The 25,574-nt window shown below is 40.9% G+C and overlaps 1 protein-coding gene across 1 annotated transcript in view; it reads right to left on the minus strand.

The window, feature by feature from the left end:
- AFF2 (AF4/FMR2 family member 2) overlaps nucleotides 1-25,574 on the minus strand; it is a 250,541-nt gene that overhangs the window by 30,353 nt on the left and 194,614 nt on the right. The window contains exons 9-10 of the mRNA XM_021405874.1: nucleotides 2,547-2,709; nucleotides 1,029-2,048 (exon numbers count right to left, since the gene is read on the minus strand). Coding sequence (XP_021261549.1) covers nucleotides 1,029-2,048; nucleotides 2,547-2,709 — 1,183 coding nt within the window. The remainder of the gene's footprint in view (nucleotides 1-1,028; nucleotides 2,049-2,546; nucleotides 2,710-25,574) is intronic.

Consider the following 25,574-nt stretch of genomic DNA (forward strand, 5'->3'; position numbering starts at 1 on the left):
GCCAGTGCAGTGACTCATGTAGGCAGGGTGCAGACCCTGTGTCTGCCTGGCATTGTCTGTGTTTTTCACGTATTAACTCTCTTGTATCACTGGACTGCTCAAACTCAGCATTTCAATGCCATTCAGAAGTCCGCTAGAACAGACAGCTGAAGTCACATTCATAATGATTTATAAAATTTGGGGTATAAAAAATATGCGATGATAACTTCTCACAAAGAGACCAGAGCACAACCACTTCAGTTGCAAAAAAAACCACCAACAACACACACACACACAAAAAAAAAACTACAAAAAATCATTTATGATATAAAACTCCAGTTTCTTTTCTGAGAACACATTTAGTTTGAAGAGCACTGTCATATCCTACAAGATAGGATACCCTTGGGCATAAATAACATAAACACATGATAGAACATAATGCCTTAAGTCAAAACATATTTGCTTTTCCAGGTAGCTTCATACAGAGCAGCTAGTTAGGCAAATGACATGTCTGTGAATCACATTCATTTGTGCAACAAAACAATATAAAGACTAAATTCACCAGGAGCATAAGTAAGCACCATTTCATAGACTTTAATGAAGTTATGCCTGTTTAAGCAAGTGGTGAAAGCGCATTAATTCTGCCGACAACAAAATCTTGCCTTCCAAACAGAAGTCACATTTTCTGAATATGGATGAACCCTTAGCACTTGTCATGGGGAATCCTTCTGCAGACTGCAGAACACTGCAAGTTAGTGTGCAGAGAGCAAACACAGTGAAAAACCCTGCACAATAAATCTGAAAAAAACACCAACCAGCTTTGATCATTGATTTTGGCAGCTGGTGTTCGTTTTCTTTTTTACTAATTTCTTACGTTAATTTGTAATGTACAGGTAACTGTTTGTCCTTTGCACAAATAATAAAGCCTTAGCGGTATCATGCCTCCTTACAGTCCTGCTGCAGGTCAGTGAGGAGTCAGTGATTGCAGTCCTGACCTCATGGAAGCAAAGAAATACAGTGTTTTCTTCTGAATGACGAAAATTACTTACCTTGTGTTTCCTCTTGGATTTTGTGGATGTTTTTTCAGCTGCTGGGGTAGGGGACTCTCGAGATGGTCGTCTGTGTTTCACATTTGCCTCTCTTGGTTCAGTTTTCACAGATGTGGTCTCAAAAGGCTCTTGTCCAGGTATCCTAGAGAGTAAACTAAGGTCTATTTTCACCCAAAGAGATTTGAGTTCTTCATATTCTCTCAGTGGGGACAGAAGTTCATTTTGTACAATTGGGATAGGAGAAAAGAGCTGCTCCTCCAAGTCATTGCTCGTCTGGTCGATGGATGTGTTGCTGCCATTGCTAGTTAAGCTACTTACACTGAGGATGTTACTGCCAGAGTCCTTCACTTTGATGCCGTTGGCTGGTCCACTACAAGCTGGCAATATCTTAGCTTGCAGGCTCTCCTCCTGATCTGTATTTGAGTCAGAAGTGGATGAATCAGTTTCAATAAATTCCCGGGACTTGGGGACAATTTTGCTGGGGCCTCTGTACTTTTTCTTCTCCGAAGTGAGACCTGTGCTTGTTCGAGGCTCTTTCCTTGGGGCGGTCTTGCCAACTGCTGCTTTAGTTCGAACCTTTGGCTGCTCGAGGGGTTCCTGTGTGTCTTTTTCTTTGGGAGTGTTGCTGGTATTATTTGGTTTGGGCCAGTTATACTCTTCTACACTGGAAGTCCTTTCTACCTTTTTGGGTTGCTTTTTCCCAGTAGTCCTTTGTGCAGTTGGCTCATTATGAGCTGGCGACTTCTGCTTGGAGCTTTTTGCCTCTGGGGTTTTCTGGGCAACCCGCGGTTTGGCTTTCTCTCGGATGGGACTGAGGATCGCCCGGTCTTTGGAATCGGTTGGGGGCAGGCTGTTGTTGAGCTTCCCTTTGTTTTGCCCTTCGGCCTGCTGGCTGCTCTGCGGCTGGGAGCTGGTCTCACTGTGAGGCTCATTTTGATTGCTGATGATGGTCTTGTTGTGGGGGTTCACTTTATTTAGCCACTTATCCAGCTGCCATTTGTTTGTTGAGGGGGGTTCAGGCTGCAGTGTGAAGAACAACAAGGAACAAGTTTCAGACAGAAGCAATGCTTTTCCCTTTAAGTGAGGATGTTTTTAATGCACCTTTTTTATTTCAGTCAACTAGTGGTGACTGCTAGTTTTATGGGAGCATTTATGGAGTATTTATGGTTAATTAGGCTTCCTTATCTGGTTTACAATGTGGCCCTGGAGAAATTTAATACAACTAAAAAGTTTAGCTGGTCCCTCAAGATACAGTTTCGTCATGTTGCCTTTCCTTAGCCCCAGCTGAATACTGTGTCAATAAAATCTTCTCTAGCTACTGGCAGAAATCTAAATATTTCTTTAAAGCAATTCAAATGTAGGCCAGAAGGATTCTTCCAAAACCTAGAATTAGTATGTGGGTCATATGAGTAAAACTGTAGAAGGAGAAAAAAAGTCAACAGCATCAAACCACACAGAGCTCTGACATTTTCCTCCCTCTGAGCCCCTGCCAGGGAGGTGCTGTGAGCATGGCCGTACCTCCGGCGTGGCACTGCGTGACTCCTCGTTGCACTCGCTGTCACTGGAGCTGCTCTCGCTGTCGGAGTCAGACTCAGAGCTGCTCTCGGACTCGCTGGAGCTCCCGGAGCCGCCGCTGGAATGGGTTAAGCCAGCTGCATGTGCCACCGGCACCGGCAGGCCGCTGTGGGGAGAAGATCCCCTCTGGTTAGTATGCTGCTTGTCGACCAGATTTTAAAGTCTTGGGTTGTGGGAGGCACCCGAAGAACCCTGCTCACACCGACTGCCCTCAGCATCAGCTCCCGCTCTCTCAGTGCAGACCCAACGGGCGCTCCGGCAGACACGTCTCCATGTAGGGACCAAGGAGACAGCTGGCTTTGCGCTCCATGCAGCATGCTGATAGTGGTGTTAATAACATCATGATCATCATCACCCTCAAGTGAGAAACACTTTAGTATCACAAACTTGAGCCTATTAGCCCAATAACTGCAAAAACTAACAATCACACTTAAATCATTTATTAATGAAATCATGCTTTCCACATTTTTTTGCTGGTTCATTTATAATTTATGATCAAGGAAAGGACAGCAGGCAACTAATATTGGACAGAGCGTTTTAAAAATTAATTTTAATGAATACTTTTGCACCGCGGTGTATAAAAACTACATACTTTTGACAACTCTCCAGGGAACGCCCAAGAATTTTTTATTTATAGCTGTTTTTTTTCCTCTCAGAAGAAAGATTGCTTTATGATAATGCGGTGAGAAAATGGTGATCATGCTGAAAGTAAGTCTCTGTGAAATCTATTTTTCTGTGTGTTCGACTGTCCTCCAAGATTTATTTATTAGCACTGTGCTGTGTCTCATTGTTTTTCCTCAGCATTTATTTCTATACTTAGAGACTGGATGATCCCAGTTTTCAGAGCTACAGAAATCTTCCAGTCTGAGTCTTTATACACTCACCTTTAATTTTTTATTTTATTTCATTTTGCCAGAGAGATAACCATAAGGTTTTGTGTCTCTTCAGCTGATCTATACAGAGACTTTTTGATGATTGATTTTAAATTTGTGAAGCTGGCAAAGCAAAGTGTTTGAAAATTGACACCATTTGCTAGTATTCTTATGGATATTCAATACCTTGCTTTAATGTATCATCTGCTGTGTGTTTCCCATATTGAGTGATCCAGAGAAGCCCTGAAGTTATAACACTTCTTTCCCTGCATTTCTATCTGCTTTTCTACTGTTCTCTGAAAAGGATTCACATAAGCCAGGCACACGCACATCTTCACCTTTCAAGCTGAGATGCTATGTGCATCAAGATGCCCTCTTAAATAACACTGTAAGCAAGAAAATGGGAGCTGGAAAAGCCAGAAAGAACTGATGTTTGATCCTGCTCCACTACAGTCTTCTGAAGTATTGCCATTGGCTTCCATGACAATAATATATGGTCTTTAATTTTCTTCTTAAGCTAAGCTACTTTCTTTCTCTCCCTGCTTGTTGGTAAACCGATCCCTTACACTGTGGTTGGTAACATAACTGTCTCTTTGAGCATTACAAGGGCCCTGCAGTGCCCATTGCCAAAAACAGCTTGGTGCTTCAGGGTGAATAAATGAAACAAAATTACTCACTCGGGTAATTGCAACAGATCACTAACTTCATTGCTCATTAAGTGCATATACTTTTTTTTTCTTCTTTTAGAGGCTCTTCACTCAACTGACTGGGGAGATCTAGTTGCCAAATTTCAATAGGAAGTAACAGATAAATCTAAAGAACACGGGCATTTCCAAGAGTATTTTGTATAATTAAACAAATTTTTAAAAAAGTCTTAAAATTTGTATTTGATTTCAATTTTTAGAAACCATTTCAGCACTTTTCTTTTTTTAACCCTCCCATTCAATGAAGCACAATAAAATGTAGGGAAGTAAGGTTTTCACTTTTATTTATTTATTTATTTTTTGTAAACAGAACAGTGGAGTAAAATTGAGTGTGTTTGTGGGGGAGTTTGACTTTCAATATCTATCTTGTAATTCTGCTCTTAGATTTTCTGTTTTGAAAACACTGAAAGTAGATGAAAATTGAGTTTTCTTATTTTATTACAATTGTTTGCAAGAAGGAGTAAAAATAATAGAAAAAATATTCAAGGATTTCCAGTCTGATAGGAACATGCTTCACTTCTAAAATACCAGAATGGAGCACCAACCTTAAAACAATATGCCACTCACTGCTATCAGAACAAAGAATTTTGTTCCAGCCACCTGTGGGAATTGAATGAACCTTTGTAGCAGGGCGCATAAACCTGCACCAGCCTCTTGTGCTGACAAATCACCTTGTCTGGAAGCAGTTTTGCCAGGCAACCCCCCATACACAGGCATGTATGTGGGTCTGCTCACGCCTACTTGTGCAGACATGCCTAATAAAATCCTCTGTTGTCAGTGCTTGCAAATTTGCTCTCATTAAGATCACTAATTTAAAGAATATCACCTCAGAATGGATCAAAAAAGCAAAGGGCAGTACCCCAGCAGCTAAGGCCCAGACCTTTCCAGCCTTTAATTACAGCCTACGTCTTTCAGCGCTCTGGAAGAGAATTGTCACTGTAGCTGGGATGTGCTTACAGAAAACACCAGGAGTTGTACTGCAGCAGATTGCACTGTCTGACAAAGAGCTCAAAGGGCAAGACTAAAATCATGGGAATAGATGGCAGCTCCAACCAGGCCTTATTTTCTCTTTTTCTGCACACCAGTGTCAGAAAAAGTTACCATATGCCAAGGATTACCGAGTAAGATAGCTCAGCAAGCTTGCAGGAACCAGACAGACTCAAAATAATGTTTTTCATACAAAGCACAATGAGGTCATATTTGTCTTTCATCTAGGATAATAAAATTACGCCTTGGCTACATCAGGCAGCTTCATGCTGCAGACAGCATTGTTGATCAACATATTTAAAGCAGAAGCATTCACTTTTCGTCATGCAGTTTGAGTTGGGAGTAACACTGTTTGTACGCATCACAAAGCAACCAGATGAGACCCCAAGCACCTTTCCTAGCATCTCACAACGCTAAAAACAGAAAGCTCTTGCATGCAGCTACATGCACAATCAGCTTCTAATAATGCGATTCAGCAGAACAGAAGAAAACATACAGAACTTTCACATACAAATGCATGGAAAACAAATACATCCTTGCTTCCAAGAAAATGAGTTTAGTGGAGAGATTCTGTTTTGCTGTTGTTTGTTTGTTTAATCTTTTAGTTCAGAACAACAGCTTCCTTTGCACTCTTCTCAAACACCTCCTCAGCTTTAAAGTTGCTTTAAAAGATGCTCTGATAGATTCTGCAAATGTGCATTCAAGCAGCTGTTATACAAATAAACTGAGCTTCTTCACAGAAGTACCAACTACGTGAACTCCAGGTTGCCTCTGTAAAAGACTTTCAAAGCAAGCTTTGTTGTGTTGCTAAGATCCAGACAAGGAATGCCAGCCTGGACAAGGTTTAAAATGGATTTAAAGCATTTTATCATCAGACACAGGTCCTCAGAGTGACTAAAGGGGGCAGGAAACATTCGTATTTGAAACTCTTGAATTTTTATTTCCCAGCAGGAGATGAGCATTCATATTGTTCCTCGGTGTTTGAGTGGACAATGTTTTTATTTCATTTGAACTGAAAAAAAAATTAATAAAAACAATGCTGCACAATGGAACACAGTATTGTTTGAGTAAATAACACTTAGAAGAAAGCCAGTTCATTATTATCACTTGAGATTGGAGACCCCTACCGAGACCAGTGACCTGCTGTGCTGGGAGCTGTGTAAATATATGATGAGACACAGTCCTTGGGCCAAAGAGCTTGCAATCCAAACACACAAAGCAAACATTAGAGGTGTTATGATCCTTCTCATACTCAGTGCAGGCCTCACAAACTCTGTACACGGCCCCTCTGCAATAATGGTAACATCAGTTTCGTTCCCCTTTGCATCTTGTGCTCCACGTTTTCCAAGCCCTGTGCTCAGCACTGGAGCTGAATCTTGCAGGGAAGTCAGACATGCTCTGCCCTCACCAAGAGCTGTGACCATGACAGTCCTCCTTGGGAGAAAAAATACACATGTAACTGAGCAACAAGGCTCCCCACTCCTCACACCAGCTGGGTCACCACCTACTTATCCCTCTCCAAAGTCACTTTTCCTGTGCCATGGAGATGGGAGCTGCTGGAGTGACACCCACTGCAGGTGGGAGGAGAACCAAACCTCCATCCTTTGCAAAGGTCATTGTGATAACATCCCTAGCTGCCTGGAGGCTAGTAAGCATTTCAGGTTGCCTCCCTGCTATCAGGAAATGAAGCAGAGAGAACAGACTTACACATCTGAAAGCAATTCGGAAGGAAGTTCATCTGCAGCATTTCCACCTATTTCCCTTCTTATGTTTTTGCAGCACATGGCACTTCCCCTGGCAGCATCAAGGTGCACAGTGCACAGTGTGGGCACAAAGCATGAGATGAGAAATGTCTTGAAGGTGGGGACAAACACCATACCTGGCAGTAGTTTTCAGCACTTTTGAGATCAGACTTGAACTACACACAGAGCAGTTGAGACTTGCAGGTTTGTGGCATCTGTCAAGAGCGGGAAGTGGAGCCAGCTGCCAATGGTTCCTAGCGGGGATTTGCATCAAGCTCTCAAACACGCCAGTAGTCTTTCACTCTCTGTGGTTGACAGCTAAGGTTTGATCTGCCTAAATTTAAATGTTTCCTTTCAGCTTTTCTGGTTTCATGTATTTATTTTTTGTTTGGTTGGCTGGTTTTGAATCAAGAGATCTTCCTCCAGAGCCAATGACATTAGTATAGCACAGTGGCATTAGTATATGTCTGGGTTACTATGCTGCCTAGAGAACTGAAGACCCAGCAAGCACCTTACACATTGTTACGGTTCTCATCAAAACTATTATTACTTTATTTTCTACACATCATTTACTGTAATGATGTAATAAATAGCTTTTGAGATTAGACGTGGTAGTTAGAATAAAAATAATTTGAAATACTAAAGCTCATTAACCTCCAACAGGAAAAATAATAAACATTTTACTCTGTAAATATATATGCCAAAAAAAAAAAAAAAGTTGTAAAATATCAGACTACTGCAGTAAAACTTATCAAGGAAGAAAAATTCCTAACAAATCCTTAGATATTTCCCTAAACTTTTCAGCAATTAGTTGTAGTCATACTAATTGCTGTGAAGAGGATTTGGCAAATTGACAGTGCCATTCCAACCCTTCCTTTTTCGGATAATGATGAATTGGTCGCCAGTTCCTTTGCTCTACCCAAATACCAAAATGTAAGCTTTGAGAAAGCAGAGCACTGCTGGGCAGTGGGAAAATGTAGATGGAAACTGACCAGTAAGTCAACAGGGTATCAATGCTAGCAATGTATTTGTACCAAAAATCAGTATTCTATAAAGGTTGCTTTACTGCACTGGCCTATTTTTAGGGAAAACGCAACCAATTATATCTGTAAAAGGGAAGGTCTGTACTGGAAAAGTGACTACAGACTGAACAGACTTGTTGATCTTCCTGTTAAGGCACTGGATTGGAATTTACATTAATTTTACTGTGTCCGAGAAGTATTTCTGAGCACCAGTTCCAGCTGAGAAGAGACACTATGTTGCCTATCCTCAGTCTGACTTGTCTATTGTAAATGCATGTACGCTTCAGAAGAAAGACTGATTGCACAGGGCACTGGGAAGTGGGCACCCAGCTCTGTGCACCCTCCATCATCAAGCAGAGCAGACTGTGGCACTCACTCATGGGGAGATATGTTGCTCCCCCACCCGCCACACTGTATTCTGAGAGAAGACAGGGAGGAGCAAACTGGCTGCATCTTTTCAGAAGCTGGCCCAATCTCTCCTCCAGAGCCCATTCCTACGGAAAAACAGAATGAACCCAAGGGGCATTACTAGGAATTACTGGGCTAGCTGAATTCCCTGTAAATGTTCAAAAAAGTCTGCTTCATTATTCTAACGGATAGTAATAGAGCAGCACCTAGTAGATTAATATTTAGTGTCAGAATTTAATACCATAACTGTTCAATAACAAAGTTTTATTTCTTTTCTATTCTTACACCGTTTTCAGGAAGTAATATTCTCTTCTAATTTGAAAGGGAGCTGCCATTTCTTTATAACAAATAGTTCATATCTATATCTTCAAACTTATATATGGCTGCTATTTGATTGCTTTTTAAAGAAAAGGATGGCTCTGAATGAGTTGTTCACTGCCTCTCCATTGGTTAGCATTCAATTATTTATCATCAGGCTGGCAGGATTCAAATCTAAACTTTCAAAGACCAGGCTGACACAGGAACTGAAAACCGGTATCAAGTCCTTATGAAATATTAATCACCACCCAGGTCAATGAAATGAAATAAGGTGTGGAAATTGTTACTTCAGCTAACATTAGCACGCATAGTAAGACATCACTTATGATGGCTCTCTCATGTCAAAACACACGGAGAGCAAAAACCCCTACAGTACGTGACTTGGGATGTGGCAGCTGATCCGGCAGCATCAATCCTGAGCACTGTAATGCAAATAGGAGTTCTGATTTATTTTGAGGGGGAGGGTAATTTACAAGATGTTGTATGTAGAAAACCACATTCTCATTTTACTGTGTTCAAAAGTAACTGTTTTAATCAAAGACTGTTTATAACAAGGTTGATAGAGTTACTGAAACAGACTTTTTTCCGTACACATATAACCCTTTTATACTTCCAGCTTTAAAGACCATAAAAAAGGATAGTAAAGATGAAAGAAATAAAAAGAATGACAGAACTAACTCCTATGAGCCACAATCTATGTCAAAGCAGAACTAAAGTGATTGACAGCTTGCATTAGTAATGAATAGAGTGGGGAAAAGCTGCCAAGAATCTGTAACAAGGTCAAAGCCTTCCAATAAAGAACTACATTAGCCACAAATCCTAGGTGGAGCTGTGTATACACTTCAGCAATGAGACTTTAACCATGGTACTGTTTCTACTATCTTATTCTGACCCTTTTCCTGGTTTTCTTCCTGGGTTGCACTAAGTTCTTTCTCCTCACCACACCCGTGATGAACAGGTGTAACATATCAAACTGCCTGCAAAATTAGGAAAAACAATCAGCAGATGAGGAGGAATTTTAATGGCACATTCCTGATGGTACACATAAAAAACTTTCTGAACTATTGGTATGGTAATCACTCTCCTTTCAATTTCACAGCATTCTTATACACACTTGACATGGAAGGGAAGGGGATTTTGCATATTAAAAGCAATATTGTATCCACGATTTGTGCATGCGTCACCCTACTCACCTCAGAGATTGGAAACAATCTTGTCAGCATGATGTTATTCAGAGGATGTGATGTATGTAGACTTTTTGAGGTACACTATTTTAGTGAATGGATTCATGTGTCAGAGCATTATTGCACCATGCCATGATGCGCTCCTGTTTGTTTGGCGTGCAGAACAACAGGAATGCTCTGTCTTGCTGTGAGACTCCAAAGGGCCTCATTTAATGTAAATAGGACCATTTTATTATATCAACACTGCCTCACTGAATCCAGCTAGATGGGTACTGATGTGAGGGCTGCTCCAAAAGTAATGCCTCCTATGTTATGATGTTGGCCCACAAAGTCAGAGGCAGATGTTGGTGGGATGGCAGTAGAGGTGGAACCTTCCCACCAATGTCCCATTACACTGCATGGCCGTGTGACAGATGGCAGCAGAGTGGCACTCTGACAGAGTGGTGTATGACATAGAAGTGCATATGGAGCAAAGGTGTGTCAATGAATACCTCCGTGCAGTAAAAACGGCACCCACTGACATTCTTGGATGCTTGCTGAGTGTTGATGCAGACCAAACAGCAGATGTGAGCACAGTGAGGGCTGGGTGGTGCATTTCGGCACTGGCGACAGTGACAGTGGTCAACTTCACTGATGCAGCTGTTTACAAGTGCAGTGTGCAGCTCCTGCTTGTCGCAAAGCTAATGCAGAGCTAATGGTGGTGACTATACTGAAAAACAGTGTTTTGTAGCTGAGAATTTTCTCTATCAAAAAGTGTTATTGTGCTCTTTGCATCTGCTGAAGTTTCCATGGAAATAAGTAGGAGGCATTACTTTCTGCATTACTGACGTATATAGAAACTTACTTATTTTTCATTAGGAAAATGTAGAAAACTACATCTTTCACTACACTCTGTGAATCTTCTCTGAGAGTTAATGGATACTGATTTATAATTTGAAGTTAACATACATTTATACTTAAGTGAGTCACTTATTTGCACTTTTGCTTTACTTATTTCAGCAGAAAGTCCAAGTGTGGTCACGATGAACATAATGTCCAGAGCAAACCTCTTAAAGCAAAGTATTGTCTTTTTTCTCATTCATGCATGGCAGAAACCTGGAAAAATGACATTGTAAATTAAACACATCACTCAGTTCTAGTTCAGTTCTAGCTGAAAACGGAATTCAGCCTACAGGGCCCAATGGGAACAGTAACTGGGAGCTATGCCACCAAAATGTACTGGTGCAGATAGATCAGCATGAAGCCTCCAAATCCCCAGTGTCTCTAGTTGCATCTGTTATTTGAGAGCAAAGCTCATTTTACTATACCAAGCAAACAAGCAGTCAGAAAACATGAGAAAGAAGGATTTTTTTTCCTTTCCACATGTAAGACAACACCTCTGAGCTTGAAATGGTGCCAAAAAGCATATCTTGATTTTCCACAGCTTTACAGCACACACAGTCATTCACACCTGTGTGCTGTGTTCAAGTGGCATGAGGTCAGCTCAGGAAACTGCCTGGGAATTTGCTCTCTGGGCAAATCCCTTGGGAGTGGTGCAGCAGCATAACCACCTCGAGACCAGAGCAAAGAGGATGAACTGGGGACATAAGTTCCTACAAGCCAGCGAAGGGGAACAGCCTGGTGCAGTCAGTTAAAGACACCTCTGTTTAAAAAGGGCTCAAGATGGCTATTCTCAGTAATATGAGGGAAACAAGTAAAGCAAAAAAAAAAAGAAAAAAAGAAAAAAAAAGGCATAGATAAAAACTGAACCCAATCAGAAGAAAGTGGGTAATATTTAAACAAATGAGCTTCAGCTGCCCACAAACTGGTAGCAATCTGCATGCCTTATATACTGTATAAAGCATGAAACAACTGGACTGGTGCTAGGGCCGTAGTGTGGCTTGTCGGCTTGTACTCAGATGAGTAAGGCATGAACAATCCATCACTGCTGAGATGGCTACTGCACTGTTGTAAAGATAGCACTGTGGTTAGAGCACTGCTTTGAGACTCCAACAAACTCATTAAATTCTGCATCTCTCTGGGATTTCACAGGCAAAACAAATGCTTGATGCTCCTTTCCTGGTGTTAATAATAGAGATAACATTATGAGACTCCAAGCATATTTCATCAGAGCTGAGTTGTAGGGCAACAGGCACTAACAAAACCCACAAGCAGACAGCTTCACTGCTACTCCCATACAAAGCAATCATTGTTATTAATAAAGGGCAACTACTCTGAAATACTTTTAGAGTAAGTATTCCTAAATATACATGATGAACTTACGGTACACCATCAAAGCACGTAATGGTTATAAAAATGCAAACTACTTGTTTTTTGAACAAGCAGAACATTTTCTAGGAGAATGTCAGCAGAGACGAACACTGAAACATGGGTGTCCTCCTTATATTTTATTTTATTTTAAAGTGGGGTGAAACCGTCTCTTCAGAGTGGAAGTATGAACTTTCTGTTTTTGAGCCTAATATGGGCTCCTTTTGCCAGTTACATAATACATTATTTTAAAACGAAACAAAATATAAAACATTGAATCTATTGAGGGTTAAACATCATCCTGGAGGATCTTATGTTAGAATAGAGCTAAATATTTAAGCAGCATCCACACCTAATTATGACATACATAAGCCTTACGAAGAAAAGGTGCTTCTTTGAGTGATAAATGGACCTGCAGATTCTTCACAACATTCACTATAAATCACAAAAGACCATTAATAAACAGTCAGGAAAGAATGACAGTTACAACAAGTATCTGTTCTCATACTTTGCCTAATACTATCAGTGTCATGTTTAAACCTGACATCTTAAATCTTCTACGTGAAAACCCTGTAAGACAAAAGGCTCAGCTATTTTAAACAGCATTTTCTATCCTTTTTATTTTGAATGACAGCCAAAGAGAACAAAGAATTTTTAATTCTTTAACCTTATCTGGCTGAAAATCTTACCTTTCAGCCTTTCTCAGCAATACCAAAACAAAGGCAAGATCCTTTTGCTGGGATTTTGTGGGCAAGCAGTTGCCATTTCTTCCAGGAGGAGCTGCTGGTGCTCAGCACCTTCAGAATGGTGCTGTGTGAGAGTCAGGTCAAAACACTGCAAAGAAAAGGACTGCACTGCCTGAGTGCCTGCTGAGGACAAGTTTGGAGCCAGCTTTGATTTAAACAGGTAAGGCTAATCGGGAACCACCAAAATAACAGTTGCAGTGCTGCATGCCTTCCCGAAGTGCTCCTTCAGTACTTCACTGCTTTGTAACACTACCTGCTTTCTTAATCCAGGCCGAGAGAAACAGCGATGTGGGCAGAGCCAGTTACTATCTGACCTGGAATGGTCTATGGACAACCACTGCACCTTGTCTATTCTTTCAATATGGACAAAATGATCTAGACCTTTAGGACTGGTTAAATTATTTCTCATTGAAAACTTTCCAGGTAAGATGCTTTCACTCTGGACGCGTGTTCCTGAATTACAGGAAATTGATTTTTCAGCATCACCATCTATTTTTCCTCAGACTGATGATGGGTTATTGTATAAGTAACCTGCTGGAGGTCTGCTGACAAGCATAGGTTGGGAAAATCCAAGGCCCTCATGGGTACAGAGGTAAATAAGCAAAGGTCAATTTCTCTTGAACATCTTATTGTTTTCAACTTGATAATCATTCCTTTAGTAAGGTGCAAAATTGTTCTTCATACATCTGCCCAGGCAGAGTCAATCCAATACCTGATGTAGCACAGTGGCTAATTGCCTGTTATATGAGACCTGAAGCTCTCCTGCTCATTAACAAAATGAGGAGTGATGTGTCACTCTACCAGCAGGGAAGTGGAGACGCATTGGCTTATTTCTTTTCTGCATTAGAATTAAACAACAGCAACAACAGAAAAATGCACCCCTCTTTAGTTTTGCCTTCAGTATTTGGGAAACCATAGATGATACAGTTTAATTAACAAAGGACAGTGACCAAATGCCAACCTGCACAGAAGAAGGGAGAACAAATTGTAAAACAGGCTGAGCATGGCTGATTGCTTCTGCAGCAGGTTTCCAAGATGAGCTCCACTAGTGTTTGCAAATGCTCAAGACACAAACATGGCCCAGGCCTGAAAGGCTCACACTGAACTTCAGTGCTGAGCTGGAAACTACTCAGTAATAACACTGCTTGGCTGATCTCTCTGTTTTTGCAGAGCAAAACCTACATGGCTAGGAGAGCCAAACTGTAAGTCCACATGACGCCTTCCAAACTCTGGAACAAGTTACTATCTTAACCAATGCTTTGTTTCCTCCTTCACTTTCTAAACAAAAAACCATCCCCAAAATGTTCTTACAAGTGAGTTACACGGAGGCTGCTGTGAGAAAACATGGTGTGGCAGCATGTTCCTCCCACCACGCTCAAGTTGGGCTGGATTCCTGCACCAACAGACTGTCAATGGGAGTTTGACATGGGCAGAGTTTTTGAGCTGAAAACTGTACTTGCTAGTTTTGAAGTGGAGAGGCTGTTATTTTTGAATCTGAATTCATGAAACATCACTTATCGTCCAGGTTACAGATGGACTCAGGATCCCACATTTGGCTCCAGAGTTTGGATAACTCACACTGCATATCTGGGGTTTGGGTTCATGCCCATCTTGAATATAAATTTAGAATGAAAGAAATACATGGAAATACTAGGCATATTAAAATACGCTGCCAGCTGTTTTCTTCTACTTACAAGACTGTTTCTGAGAAAGTAATGTATTTTCATTTTTCAGTATGTGGTGGAATATGGGAGTGATGACAAGTTGGTATCCCTGAGTTCAGTGTGAACCTGACCTCATTCTCAAGTTTAGGGTGCCTCTTGTTCGTAACACACATCTTCCTAGACCTCTCAGGCTACATTCTTTATTAGATTTGTTGAGAAATGGAACAGTGTGCTCACAGCCTTTTTTTTGGTTTTCCCCTTGAAAAATATCTGTGTTCTATCTGTGCTTCAATGACAGCCTGCTGCTCATTTTCCAAGGAAATCCATGCCAAAAGTCCAGATAGCAGTTGACTCACAGGCTGGTATACACAGAGCTGGCCTTGTGGGTCATGTTCCCAACTCAGTAATGGAATCACTGTATTATCCCTGGCAAGTCTTGCAGTTTGGAATTTTCAAACAAAAACAAACAAAATCAACTTTTGTTTTGTGACTTGATTATTTTTTAATGCTACAGTTTATTCATTTTGGTTTATTAATTTGTTGCTCCAATGGTTTTTATGTGCTGCAGTTCCGAATAGGTCTCTCTCTAGTATCATGTTTTATATAGATATGGGAAATGAAATGTAAGTCTGATACAATTACAGTTGTGTGCCATGCAAGACAATACTGTAAACATGACGACAGCCTGAAAAGCTGCTTAGCAAAATGATCTTAATATACAAGGCAGTGTGAAAATGTAAAAAGAATCTATAATGACAACAAAGATTAGCCATTTGCTCTCTAACCTTATTTACAGAAGCAATCAGAGGTATTCAGGTCGAGTTAATGACCCCGTCTTCAATTAATTCAATTGTCTACAAACAACACTGATGCAGTGGTTGTCTCAGAGTCTGCCACATAGTCTCTGAGGGAATACATAAGACTCCATTAAAAGTGACAATAATAATGCATTTATTACCGAAACACTATTGTATTATAAATAAATTCCTGATGTTAAATTATGCTCCACGCTTTAACAGAAATTCAATTACTGGAATAATAAAAAAGACGGTGCATTTGCCAAGTGCTCGGACTATAATTTGGCTGCTTAGTTACCAGCAGTTGGCTCTTTTGCAATTTCTTGTTCATAGAGTATTTCTTTTGAATAAATGCCAGAATTTTTCATACAAATTTCATGAACAAGTTGCAAAATGAAATTTTGAGCTTTTGAATCCAATTATGAAAGACGTAACTAAATCTATTATTGAAAAAATATTCTTGAAAGCCCTTCTTGCTGTTGTTCAGCTCTGTGTAGTAATTGAGGTAAGCACAGGTGCTGTTCATTATGGGCCATTGTGCACCATCTGAATTCTGGGAACTGTAGAATTCAAATAGTTTCAACTCTGTTTGTGTGAATAACAAACAGGCATGATTTGGAGGTTGTTTGTACGAGCTTGCACATTGCTCTTCTGGGACTCCTAAGACACCTGCTTACCCTTTTGAAGCCAAAACAATATCATTTATGTTCTGGCTATTCTTCCTACAGTGATTTTGCAGGAGCAACATATTTCCCTACTCTTCTTCCCTCAGGCTATTAATGGCTGAAATATGAACAAAAGAAACAAGGACATAACAATTATCTAATATACTGGGGACGAGAAGCTGTAGAGAAGTTCTTTTAGGCTTGATGAGATTCAGGCAGGGAACACCTGGTGAGAAAAACAGGAACTGCTCGTATTTAGTTTTGTTCCCTTTATAAACCAGTTTCTTGTGGTAGACAGCTTGGCATAAAACATAACTTCATTTATTTCCCAAGAACCAGTTCGTATTTTCTCTTTGGGGGCATGGCCATGTATTTGTCTCACTAATGACTCACCCATTGTCTTCAGATGTTTTCCATGTAAAACATGAAGAGATGCATGCACCTTGCATCCTGCTATGTGAGTGCAAATGAAAAACTGCTGACAAGTCTTCCTACTGGATCCCACAGGTGTCTGCAGCCATATGGCAATGTGCACGTGGGTCCTGGCTCTTCAAGGGATCACAGACTCTCACCTCTGTGTATTTCAAAACACGCTGCCTTGACTATATATTTCTGCTGACGGTGATTATTTACCTTATACTTGTATTTGTTGATGTATTGCTAGTAGTTATCAGCAGAGATGCTATCAAAACATCTGGGGATGGAGTGTGCATGTGGAGAGCAGCAGCCAGGCAGCCCAAAGGAAGGGAAAAATGGAGGTGCAGTTCTTGCAGTCTCATTGTTAAAGTGAAAGACAATTTTTTCTCCTGACAATGATTGCAGTGCAACTACAGCTGCCACAGTTCAAGCACTTCTGAGAAAATATCAAGCTGATGGGAGATGTTATCAGACAACACTTTGCAGAGTTGAGCAGTCACAAGAACTCCTTGAGCAGGTAAAAGATTTGGATATAATTCAACATCTGCACTATGATTCCTCAAAACTTGCAGCAACCAAAGTTAGATGACTTATTCGAATTAACCTTTGTCAAATGTTATGTGCAGTTAAAACTGCAGACTTTAGTGCCATTTGAAAACCAAATTATGACTCAGGAAGGGGAAATAACTCCATACAACAAACCAACAACTAAAGAAGGTGACCACTTTCCTAGTTTTTAGGAAAAAAAAACTTGCAAGAAGGCTTGGGATCTCAGTGGCTGCTTGGTTCTATTAGAAAATGGCTGGTGACACTGGAGAGGATCATGTTTACATAAGACTACAGACTTCTAAAGAGCGCTAAACTGGCAGTGAGACATAAAGAAAATCTATTCACAGTGTCTGCTTGAGCTCTGGACAGCAGACTCCTCTTTCAGCTAGGGAACCAGAAGGAATCTGAACAAAAGTGGATAATTCCTTCCAGATGTGGGACCACACGTGGAAAGGAGAGGGAGAAGGAAGCTGAGAACACTCACAGTCCAAAAACACTTCAGGAACTTTTGGGGAAGGCATATTATCATACCAAGCTAAATGTTGAATGAAGTTCAACAGCAAAAACAACATGTACAAGAATGAGAAACGAGGAGTTTTGTTGGGTAAGGTGGAGACCAAAACTGTGCCCATGCATTCAAGTTCCAAGCCTAATGCTGAACTCCAAGAGCAATCACAAAGCTACATTTGTATACAGGTACTGTTTTTAAGTGGGAATATGACATGTTTTAATACATGGTTGTCAATTATTTGGGGTTAGGCTATTTCACTGGTGACCATAAAATTATTTATGATTAATTAGGATTATTATTAGGATTATTTATATTCTGCAACCTGTACCCCAACAGTAAACCAAATTCCTGTAAAAAGCTAAGTATCATCACTGAGAAAAATAGTTTTAAGTCTCTAAGACTGGGTACAGACTTGATTTTTGCTGCATTTTGTTCAAGTTGTATATATGCACATTTAGTACAGTCATCCCAATACACACTTGCACTTCTGTACAACAGTAAGAGAGAATCGAGAGAAAGACATTTGCTATGTCCATTCCTCAACTTAATAGCTTCTGCTCGCACGAGGGGAAGCTGCTCATCATCTGTGGAAGTGACTTGGTTTCAGCTGGGACAGAGTTGACTTTCTGCATAGTATCTGGCTTTAGGAGAAAATGCTTTGGCTCTAGGAGAAAAGCAATGTTGATAACACACCAATGCTTTAATTGTTGCTGAGCAGTGCTCTACAGAGCCAAGGATGTTTAAGTTTCTCAGCTTCTCACACTGCCCTGCCAGTGGGGGGCAGGGGGCACAAGGAGCTGGTATGGGACAGAACCAGGACAGCTCACCTAAACTGGCCAGAGGGATATTCCATACCAGATGGCATCATGTGAGAAAACTATAACACTGAGGGGAACTGGCTGGGGGGAGGCTGCCACTGCTTGGGGACTGGCTGGGTATGGGACAGCAGGGGATGAGCAATTACTTTGTGCGTCACATGTTTTGAATATGTATATATATTATTACTATCATTACTGTTATTTCTCTCTTTTCCTTTTCTGCCTTAGTAAACAGTTCTTTTTCTCAATCCATGAGTTCTACTCTTTTTTCTGTTTCTCTCCCTCATTCCAGTGGAAGGGGGACAGTGAACGAAGGGCTGCGTGGTGTTGAGCTGCTTGCCAGGTTAAACCACAACAGGGAGAACAGCTGTTTAAGTGGGACAGTAAAGACAACTTGCCACAGCCATTTCTTTCTTCCCAGTGAAGCTGGTCACTGCATGAGAGGGAACAGACTCTGTCCTTTAAAAGGAGGTAAGTGTGAGCACTTGCTTTATGTAGGGATACCTTCACAGGTTTCCACACTGTGTCTCAAACCTGTGGCATGTTGCCACAGTCCTGAACTAGGCAAGATCCAGAATGCCAGATACAGGAGTCATTAAACACAAAAGGACACTATTTGCAACTGTGGCTTTAAGAGAAAGTATAAGAGAGGAAAGAGAAAATGAGAGCTGAAAGAACAACAGATGGAAGGGACAGCCAGACAGAGTCTGTGATAGGATGCAAGAACTGGGAAGTCTTGGGAAGAGAGCCGTGGAGATACAAGAAGAAGTGAGTAGCCACAGACACAAGATTAAGAGGTGCTCTGTTGAACAATCAGCCATTTTTGTTAAGGATACGTATGAGTGGCCTAGAGTTTGTGGACTGAAGATGGCCTAACATTTCATAGAGTCCTGGACCACATGACTTTTGGGAGGTATTATAGCTAGGTAATGCTACAGGTGTAAACATTTGGCCAACGGAAAGCTTTGGAAAGACTTAGCTCTCAATCCTCCTACAGAGGCATAATAAATCGTTTTGTCGTTCCTTACTCCTGCTGAAGACTCTCTTCTCCTCTGCAGTAATTTAATTTACTAGATGTCTTCTCTACACAGCTGGAGAAAGCAAAGCCTCACCCTCCTGATCTTTATGTCAGCATAGCTCTGTATATTTCTTCAGTTTGGCCACAGCTGTTGCACAACTGTGGGATAAGTTATTCAACTGAAGGAACTGAAATATGGCCTGAGATGTTCAGACATAATATGAGGAGGCTGACACTAGCAGCAATACAGGCAGACATTTACGCAGATTATAATTACTCAAGTAGCAATTTAGCTTGGTCACCAGGATTAATATTCTTAACTCAAATTCTTCCCAGAAAGCAATGAAATAATTAATGACTCCAAATGCAAATGGAGGAGACATTTGTTTTATACCAAATCTGAAGCAACACCTCTTATAGCACAGTGGCCTCCAGCACAACATAAGGCCGTTGTTTCAAAGCTGGTGTGGGAAAGGCTGCCTAATTTGCCCTCATGCCACTTTCTGCAACACGCAAATGACCTGGAGACTCTATCTATTCAAGCACTGATACAGGTCAGACCTGCACAGCTTCAGAAGAAGGCTGGAGGAGGATAGCACAAGTGGGCATGGCTGAGGGCCAACAGAGTATTTAGCTGTCATTATTCCTACAGCAGATTCGCATGTACTGAAAACTAGGCTTAATGAGGGAGCTTTAATTTATATCCACCCATAAGAGCATTAGAGGGCTCTAACACTGACCAACTATGGGTCTAACAGGTTTTAATACTTTGAGGCTCTGTGTGGATCAGAGAAAGTTACAGACACGATAACATCCAATAAGCCCAATAAAAATGGACATCAGCCAAAGTGAGTTCCTGTATGTCAGCTATTAAATATGACTAATGTTGTTTGACAGACACCTTCCACAGAAGGTGCATTGGAGTCTCACTACTTCCTTATTACCACAGAAAGAGAAAGGTAAAGCACTGCAGGAATATAAATAATTTGAAAAGCCTCATAGACAATATTCTACTGTGCGCCTCATTTGCACTTAAAAAAACCTGCCCTACAGACCTTATGTACTTTTAAGATTCATCTGAAAGATACATGAAGAAGTCTTCCAGTCAAAAATGTACATATTTAATGGAATTAGATCTCTAGGCAAGAAAATGTCAGAAGAAAAGGAGAAATATTAAAGTGAATGCAGGGTGCTCCTTTCTAGTGCTTTCCTGCTTTGATAAATATCTTCTGGGATGTCATTTACTAGAAAGTCATGATTTAACAAAAAGAAAAACTGCAGTATAAAATATACTCTCTTTATTGCTGAAGTAAGTTTCTATTTTCATATTTTCCCTCTGTATTCTGCTTTTGTCAGCCAGAGGCCTTGATATTTGCTTTTATATGATCCCTATTGAAAATGCAGTGATTATTGTGAAATATTCAATTGCAGAGCTCTTCTGATTACATGGCAAGGGGAGATCACAGGAATCTGTACTGCCACAGCCCTTTCTCTGCCTTCCAGTCTCATGCGAGGGCAATCAAACTTAAAATAAAAAAAAAAAGTAAAGAACCCTGATTGTGGTGTTCAGTAATCACCTTAGGCCCAATGGACTTGAACAAAATCCTCTTTATTCAGCCCCAGCGGCTCCAGCTGCCTTTGCTGAACAGCAGCTGAGTGTCTGCAGTGGCCTTCACCCCTCTGCTGCCAGCAAAACGAAAACTCTTCAAGGTACCACTTCATGTACAGTCCTGCAGAGGCCAACAGCCTGATCCTGTCTGACAGTTTGGTAGGAGTACTGCAGGCTGCTCTAACTTATGTGAAGGATCTTGTGCTCCAGTGGTGATGCAAAGGTTGTGCCACAAATCTTCCCCAGAGTGGGACTTGAGAAGTGCAACCCTGATTAGCTCTTCTACAGAATGGATAGCAGAGCTTTGAGAAATCTCCCCCCTGGGATGATCTGACAAAAAAAAAAAAATTATCATTAAAATTGCTACTTGCAAGAAAATTTCAAACTTCCCTCCAAAGCAATCCATTTCTGTTTGGAAAATTCAAATAAAATGTTTTGAGTTACTACGATCCACAGTGAAATACTGTTTTATTAAATTGAATTAAGATTTTTGACATAATAAGTTAAGCTCAGAGCGCAGTCTCTGCTGAGAGCTTTAAGTTGTCTGCATCCTGTCTGTGAGGGATGAGTCTTCTACAGTGCAATGCAAAACCAATGGAACCTTTCAATCAATTTAATAAAAGTATCTTGCTTTCAAGACTGTCAAAATATTTTATTTGATTTGAGATAGTTAGGAAAAACCGCTTTATATAGCTGAATTCATATGTTTCAGTTTACTTTCTGTAGAAAAATGGCCAATTTTTCAGACTACACTTGAAATTTCCTCATTCTTCTGCATGACCAACGACTGTGTTATTTCACTTACTTTCACAAGAAGACAAAAGAGAATCTGCTAAGAGTTCTCAGCCCCTTCTCTACATCTAGGTTTTGTGCTGATGTAATTACAAGAGTGATTTTTTTCTGCATACTTGCATGCCATCTAGGATGCGTAGATTACACGGACAAGTGAACACCTGATATGATTATTCTATGTATGAATTCTTCAAAAAAATATCTATCTTATACCATGTGCATTCCCCACAACAATTAACTGAATCCAAAGCAAAAGCTTTAGTGTTTCTTCTCTCTACAAGGGTTTTTACGATGTTAAATCTTCGTGATTGATCCAGATAGTTCTGAATTGTCTGAACACCACCACAGAGGTTTTGGCGAAGAGAAGGCGATCAGAGAAAATTAGGATTCTTACTTAAATGTCTTGTTTCTAGACCACTGTACTAGATTTTACCAGAGCAGTTTCTCCAACTTTCTGGAAGCAGAATGCTGCTGCAGTGGAATACAACCAGGGACATCCATTTATATCTTATTCAATGCCTGCACATCTCCCTCACACATATTCCATACCGATCCACGTTTTCACACATCTGCTTCCCACTGCATAAGGGGAATTCACCCTATAAATGCCAACACTGTATTACCTTGAGGATGTTCCTTTCATTCCAAACACGCTGTCTATTTGCGTACCAGATGCTGAAGCAGCCACATCATCGTCTGCATCAGCCCCCACTGCACCAAACTGCTTGCACCTCAAAAAAGAGCAGCTTCAAGCTGTTCACAACCCAGGCAGGCATTTCTGTATCAGTTATATTCGCTTCACATTTCAAGACTTTTTTATATGCTGGTTTTGCATTTTGCAAAATGAGATGTGTGAAGGCCCCTCGGTAGCTGTCTGGAACATGTGATGCACGTAGGTAAGTGTTCGATCACAGTTACTTGTTTCCACACAGAACTTGACTGCAACTGCATGTCTTGGAGGAACTGATCCAGCTCACATTAACTTGACTGAGAGCTGGAGCTGGTCCTAAGCCACACTCCCCAAGTGCTACTGCTGTGAATTACAGAAAAGCAAACCAAACTTCCACAACTTTTCAGGGAAACATTGTACTCTTCTTCCTTCTTTCTGTTTGGTTTTACTGAAAGTATTCTCAGCTTTATGACAAGATCTCCCCAAACATTTCTGGTGGCAAAAGGTGGTTGAACTTCAATCCTAAACACTAGCAAGAGCTGCGTGCCTCTGATAGACTCTCGCAGTCCCATTTCTCATTGCTGGCAGTGTTTTATAAAGCAAATGTTAGTAATAATATCTATTCTGACTGCAAGTCCTAACAGCGAGCTTGGAAGAAATGGATTTTGGTTTTCTTAATTTGATAGTCATTTCCTTCATAGAAGTTGAATTGTCTTGGGTTTGCATGAGGGTGGCTCAGAACAGAACCTGTCACTACTTGGAGAGCTTAAGGCTACGATAAGCTTAGCTGTGTAAGACAAGCTTTTACTTACATTCTACTTAATAAGTAGGATTAAAAAAAAATCTTTCATCTTGAGAATTAGCTTGCTTACCCAAAGCAACAAGCTGTCTGTCTTCTCTGTTTGCCTCATATACCTCACGGCTTCTGCAGTGAGACCTTCTCATCTTGTCAGCTTTCTATTTTTCTGCAATTCTGCTTTGGAGCTAAATTCTCTGCTGGGTACCTCCAAAGAGATCAATAGAGATATGCCAGAAGAGGTTTGGGTTCATGGGACAAAGCCTTCAGTGGTATAAAATGATGCTGATCTAACAATGTAAATGGAGAAAGGCTGCTTTGCGCTACCTGAGGACTGTGCATTATATCTGTCATGATGGCATGGCTATCAATGGCATCTGTGTCCCTTTGCTTCCAGCCTGCAGATGATTTTAAGTTGTCAGGTGCATTTGCTTTTGTTATTAAATGCAGTGATCTTCTCCTACATGCTGGGTAACACAGTTAGCCCATTGACTGCAGCAGTGCCCTTGTTCCTAATGTAGCTAAGGGAGACCAATGGCCCAATGCTACAAGAGTACTCTAGTTACTAACAAACAAGGCCAAAAGACTTTCTGGTGGCATTTAGTAATTAAGATTTCCTCTTTTGCAGTCTGCAACAAGGGACACCGCAATAAGTGGTGGAGATGGTGCACTCCAGCCTCCTGCTCATTAATGCTCACACGGGGAAAGAGATAATTTGCTTTTGTCCTTCTGAGCCACGTTGAGAAATTTATTTCAGTAGCGTCAGTCATATAAGGTGATAAAAATGGTGCAAATCATGCAAAGGAGGAGAAGCTGGCTTAGCATGATTTGAATTTATACAATGAATAAGGTTATTAATTAATTGGTGGAGTGCTATTTGGAATTGTCCCTCTCTAATAAATGGATTAGAACAGATGTTTTAATGTGCATCTTTTCTCATTGTTTTGGGCACAAGAATATATACAAAAGTGAAAAAAGAAAAAGCAATGATCCAGAAAGCAGACAGTGGGAGATAAACGGAGGGTTATGCAAGATAGAAAAAATGCCACGCTCACTTCCTGGAAAAGAAATTGCCCAAAGAGCCCAATAACTTTCCCAATATGTGCAGTAAATGATGACATGAATGAAATGCATTGTTCATCACTGTACATAAATAATGCCTAATGCCAAGCACTCATTTAGGATTCTACAGCCCAAGACTTCATCTGCCGAGGAGTCAACAGTGTTAGCTTAGGAAATCAAGAGCGCAACTTGATGTGAGCTTGATTCTGGGGTGCTGGCACGACCCACTGCAGAGCCCTGCCTCACGCCTGGCAGCTGAGGAGCCTCAGGACAACGGCGGCTGTGACTCTGCAATGGCAGCGCTGCAAAGAGGCAGGAAGCAGAACCCTGCCATGCTGCCACGACCAAGACAGACGTGCACTCCTCCAAGGCTGGCTAGCCAGGCTTCCCAGCATCAGGCATCTGCAAGGTTGCAGAGAAAACGCAGCCTACATGTTTTCACTCCATTGTACAGCTGAGAAATCCTTAAGGATACCACAATATAAAGATATTGTAGTTAGGACCTGACCCTAGAACTGAGTAATCCTGCCCCATCTCCTCTATTGTGGAGAGGTGCTTCACGGAGCCTTCATACAGAGTCAGGGACTGTGCCCCAGCCCAGAAGCAGCACTGTGAGAGCATCCCTTCCCTGTGCACGACTCCCTTCTGTACGCTTTGCTCTCCCCCAGCCCTGGCTGTGCTCAGTGCCCTAGGCTTTGCACTGTGGCACGTTCACTCTCCACCTCCTGCGCCCATAACTCACCGCTGAGGCATTTCCCAGCAACATAGCACATGGGTGTCATCAAAGGGTAAACTACATCAGGCCTCTAATCGTTGGTGCACTGTGGTCTAAAAGGAGCTCTGCAATATCAATTCTTCTAATGGTATTAAAGGAGGCAGTATTACTTTCCATTTGTCCAAAGTAATCGGATTCAGTGTAACATAGCCGAAATTTCATTTCCTATATCTTTATTAAAGCAGTGCCACTCTTCAAAGAGAAATGTTAGCAGAAGAAAAAGCAGAAACTGTTTTTATTGTTTAGATTTTTTTTTCTAAAGGAAGGAAGAAAGGCTGAAGGTAGACTGGCTCCATATTAGCTTGTAATCAGCCATGAATCATAGAGATTTAAAAATAAAAATAAAAAAAAAATTGAAGGACTTGCAACTGCAACCTAATCCAGTTTCCAGTGGTTGGAGGGATTCATTTAAATCTCACTCGAGGAGTTCCAGTTAGCCAGGGTATCTGTAAACTCTTACTGAAGAGCAAAGATTACTTTTTAATTCTGGGGGTGTGTACAAGACACTTGAAGAATTGAATGGACATGATAAAATGAATGAAGTTACTTGGGGTAAGTTTTTTCTTTGTGACATAGCACTTCATCTAGAATGCTCTGC

Source organism: Numida meleagris, chromosome 8 (assembly GCF_002078875.1).
Source record: "Numida meleagris isolate 19003 breed g44 Domestic line chromosome 8, NumMel1.0, whole genome shotgun sequence".
NCBI classification, from domain to species: Eukaryota; Metazoa; Chordata; class Aves; order Galliformes; family Numididae; genus Numida; species Numida meleagris.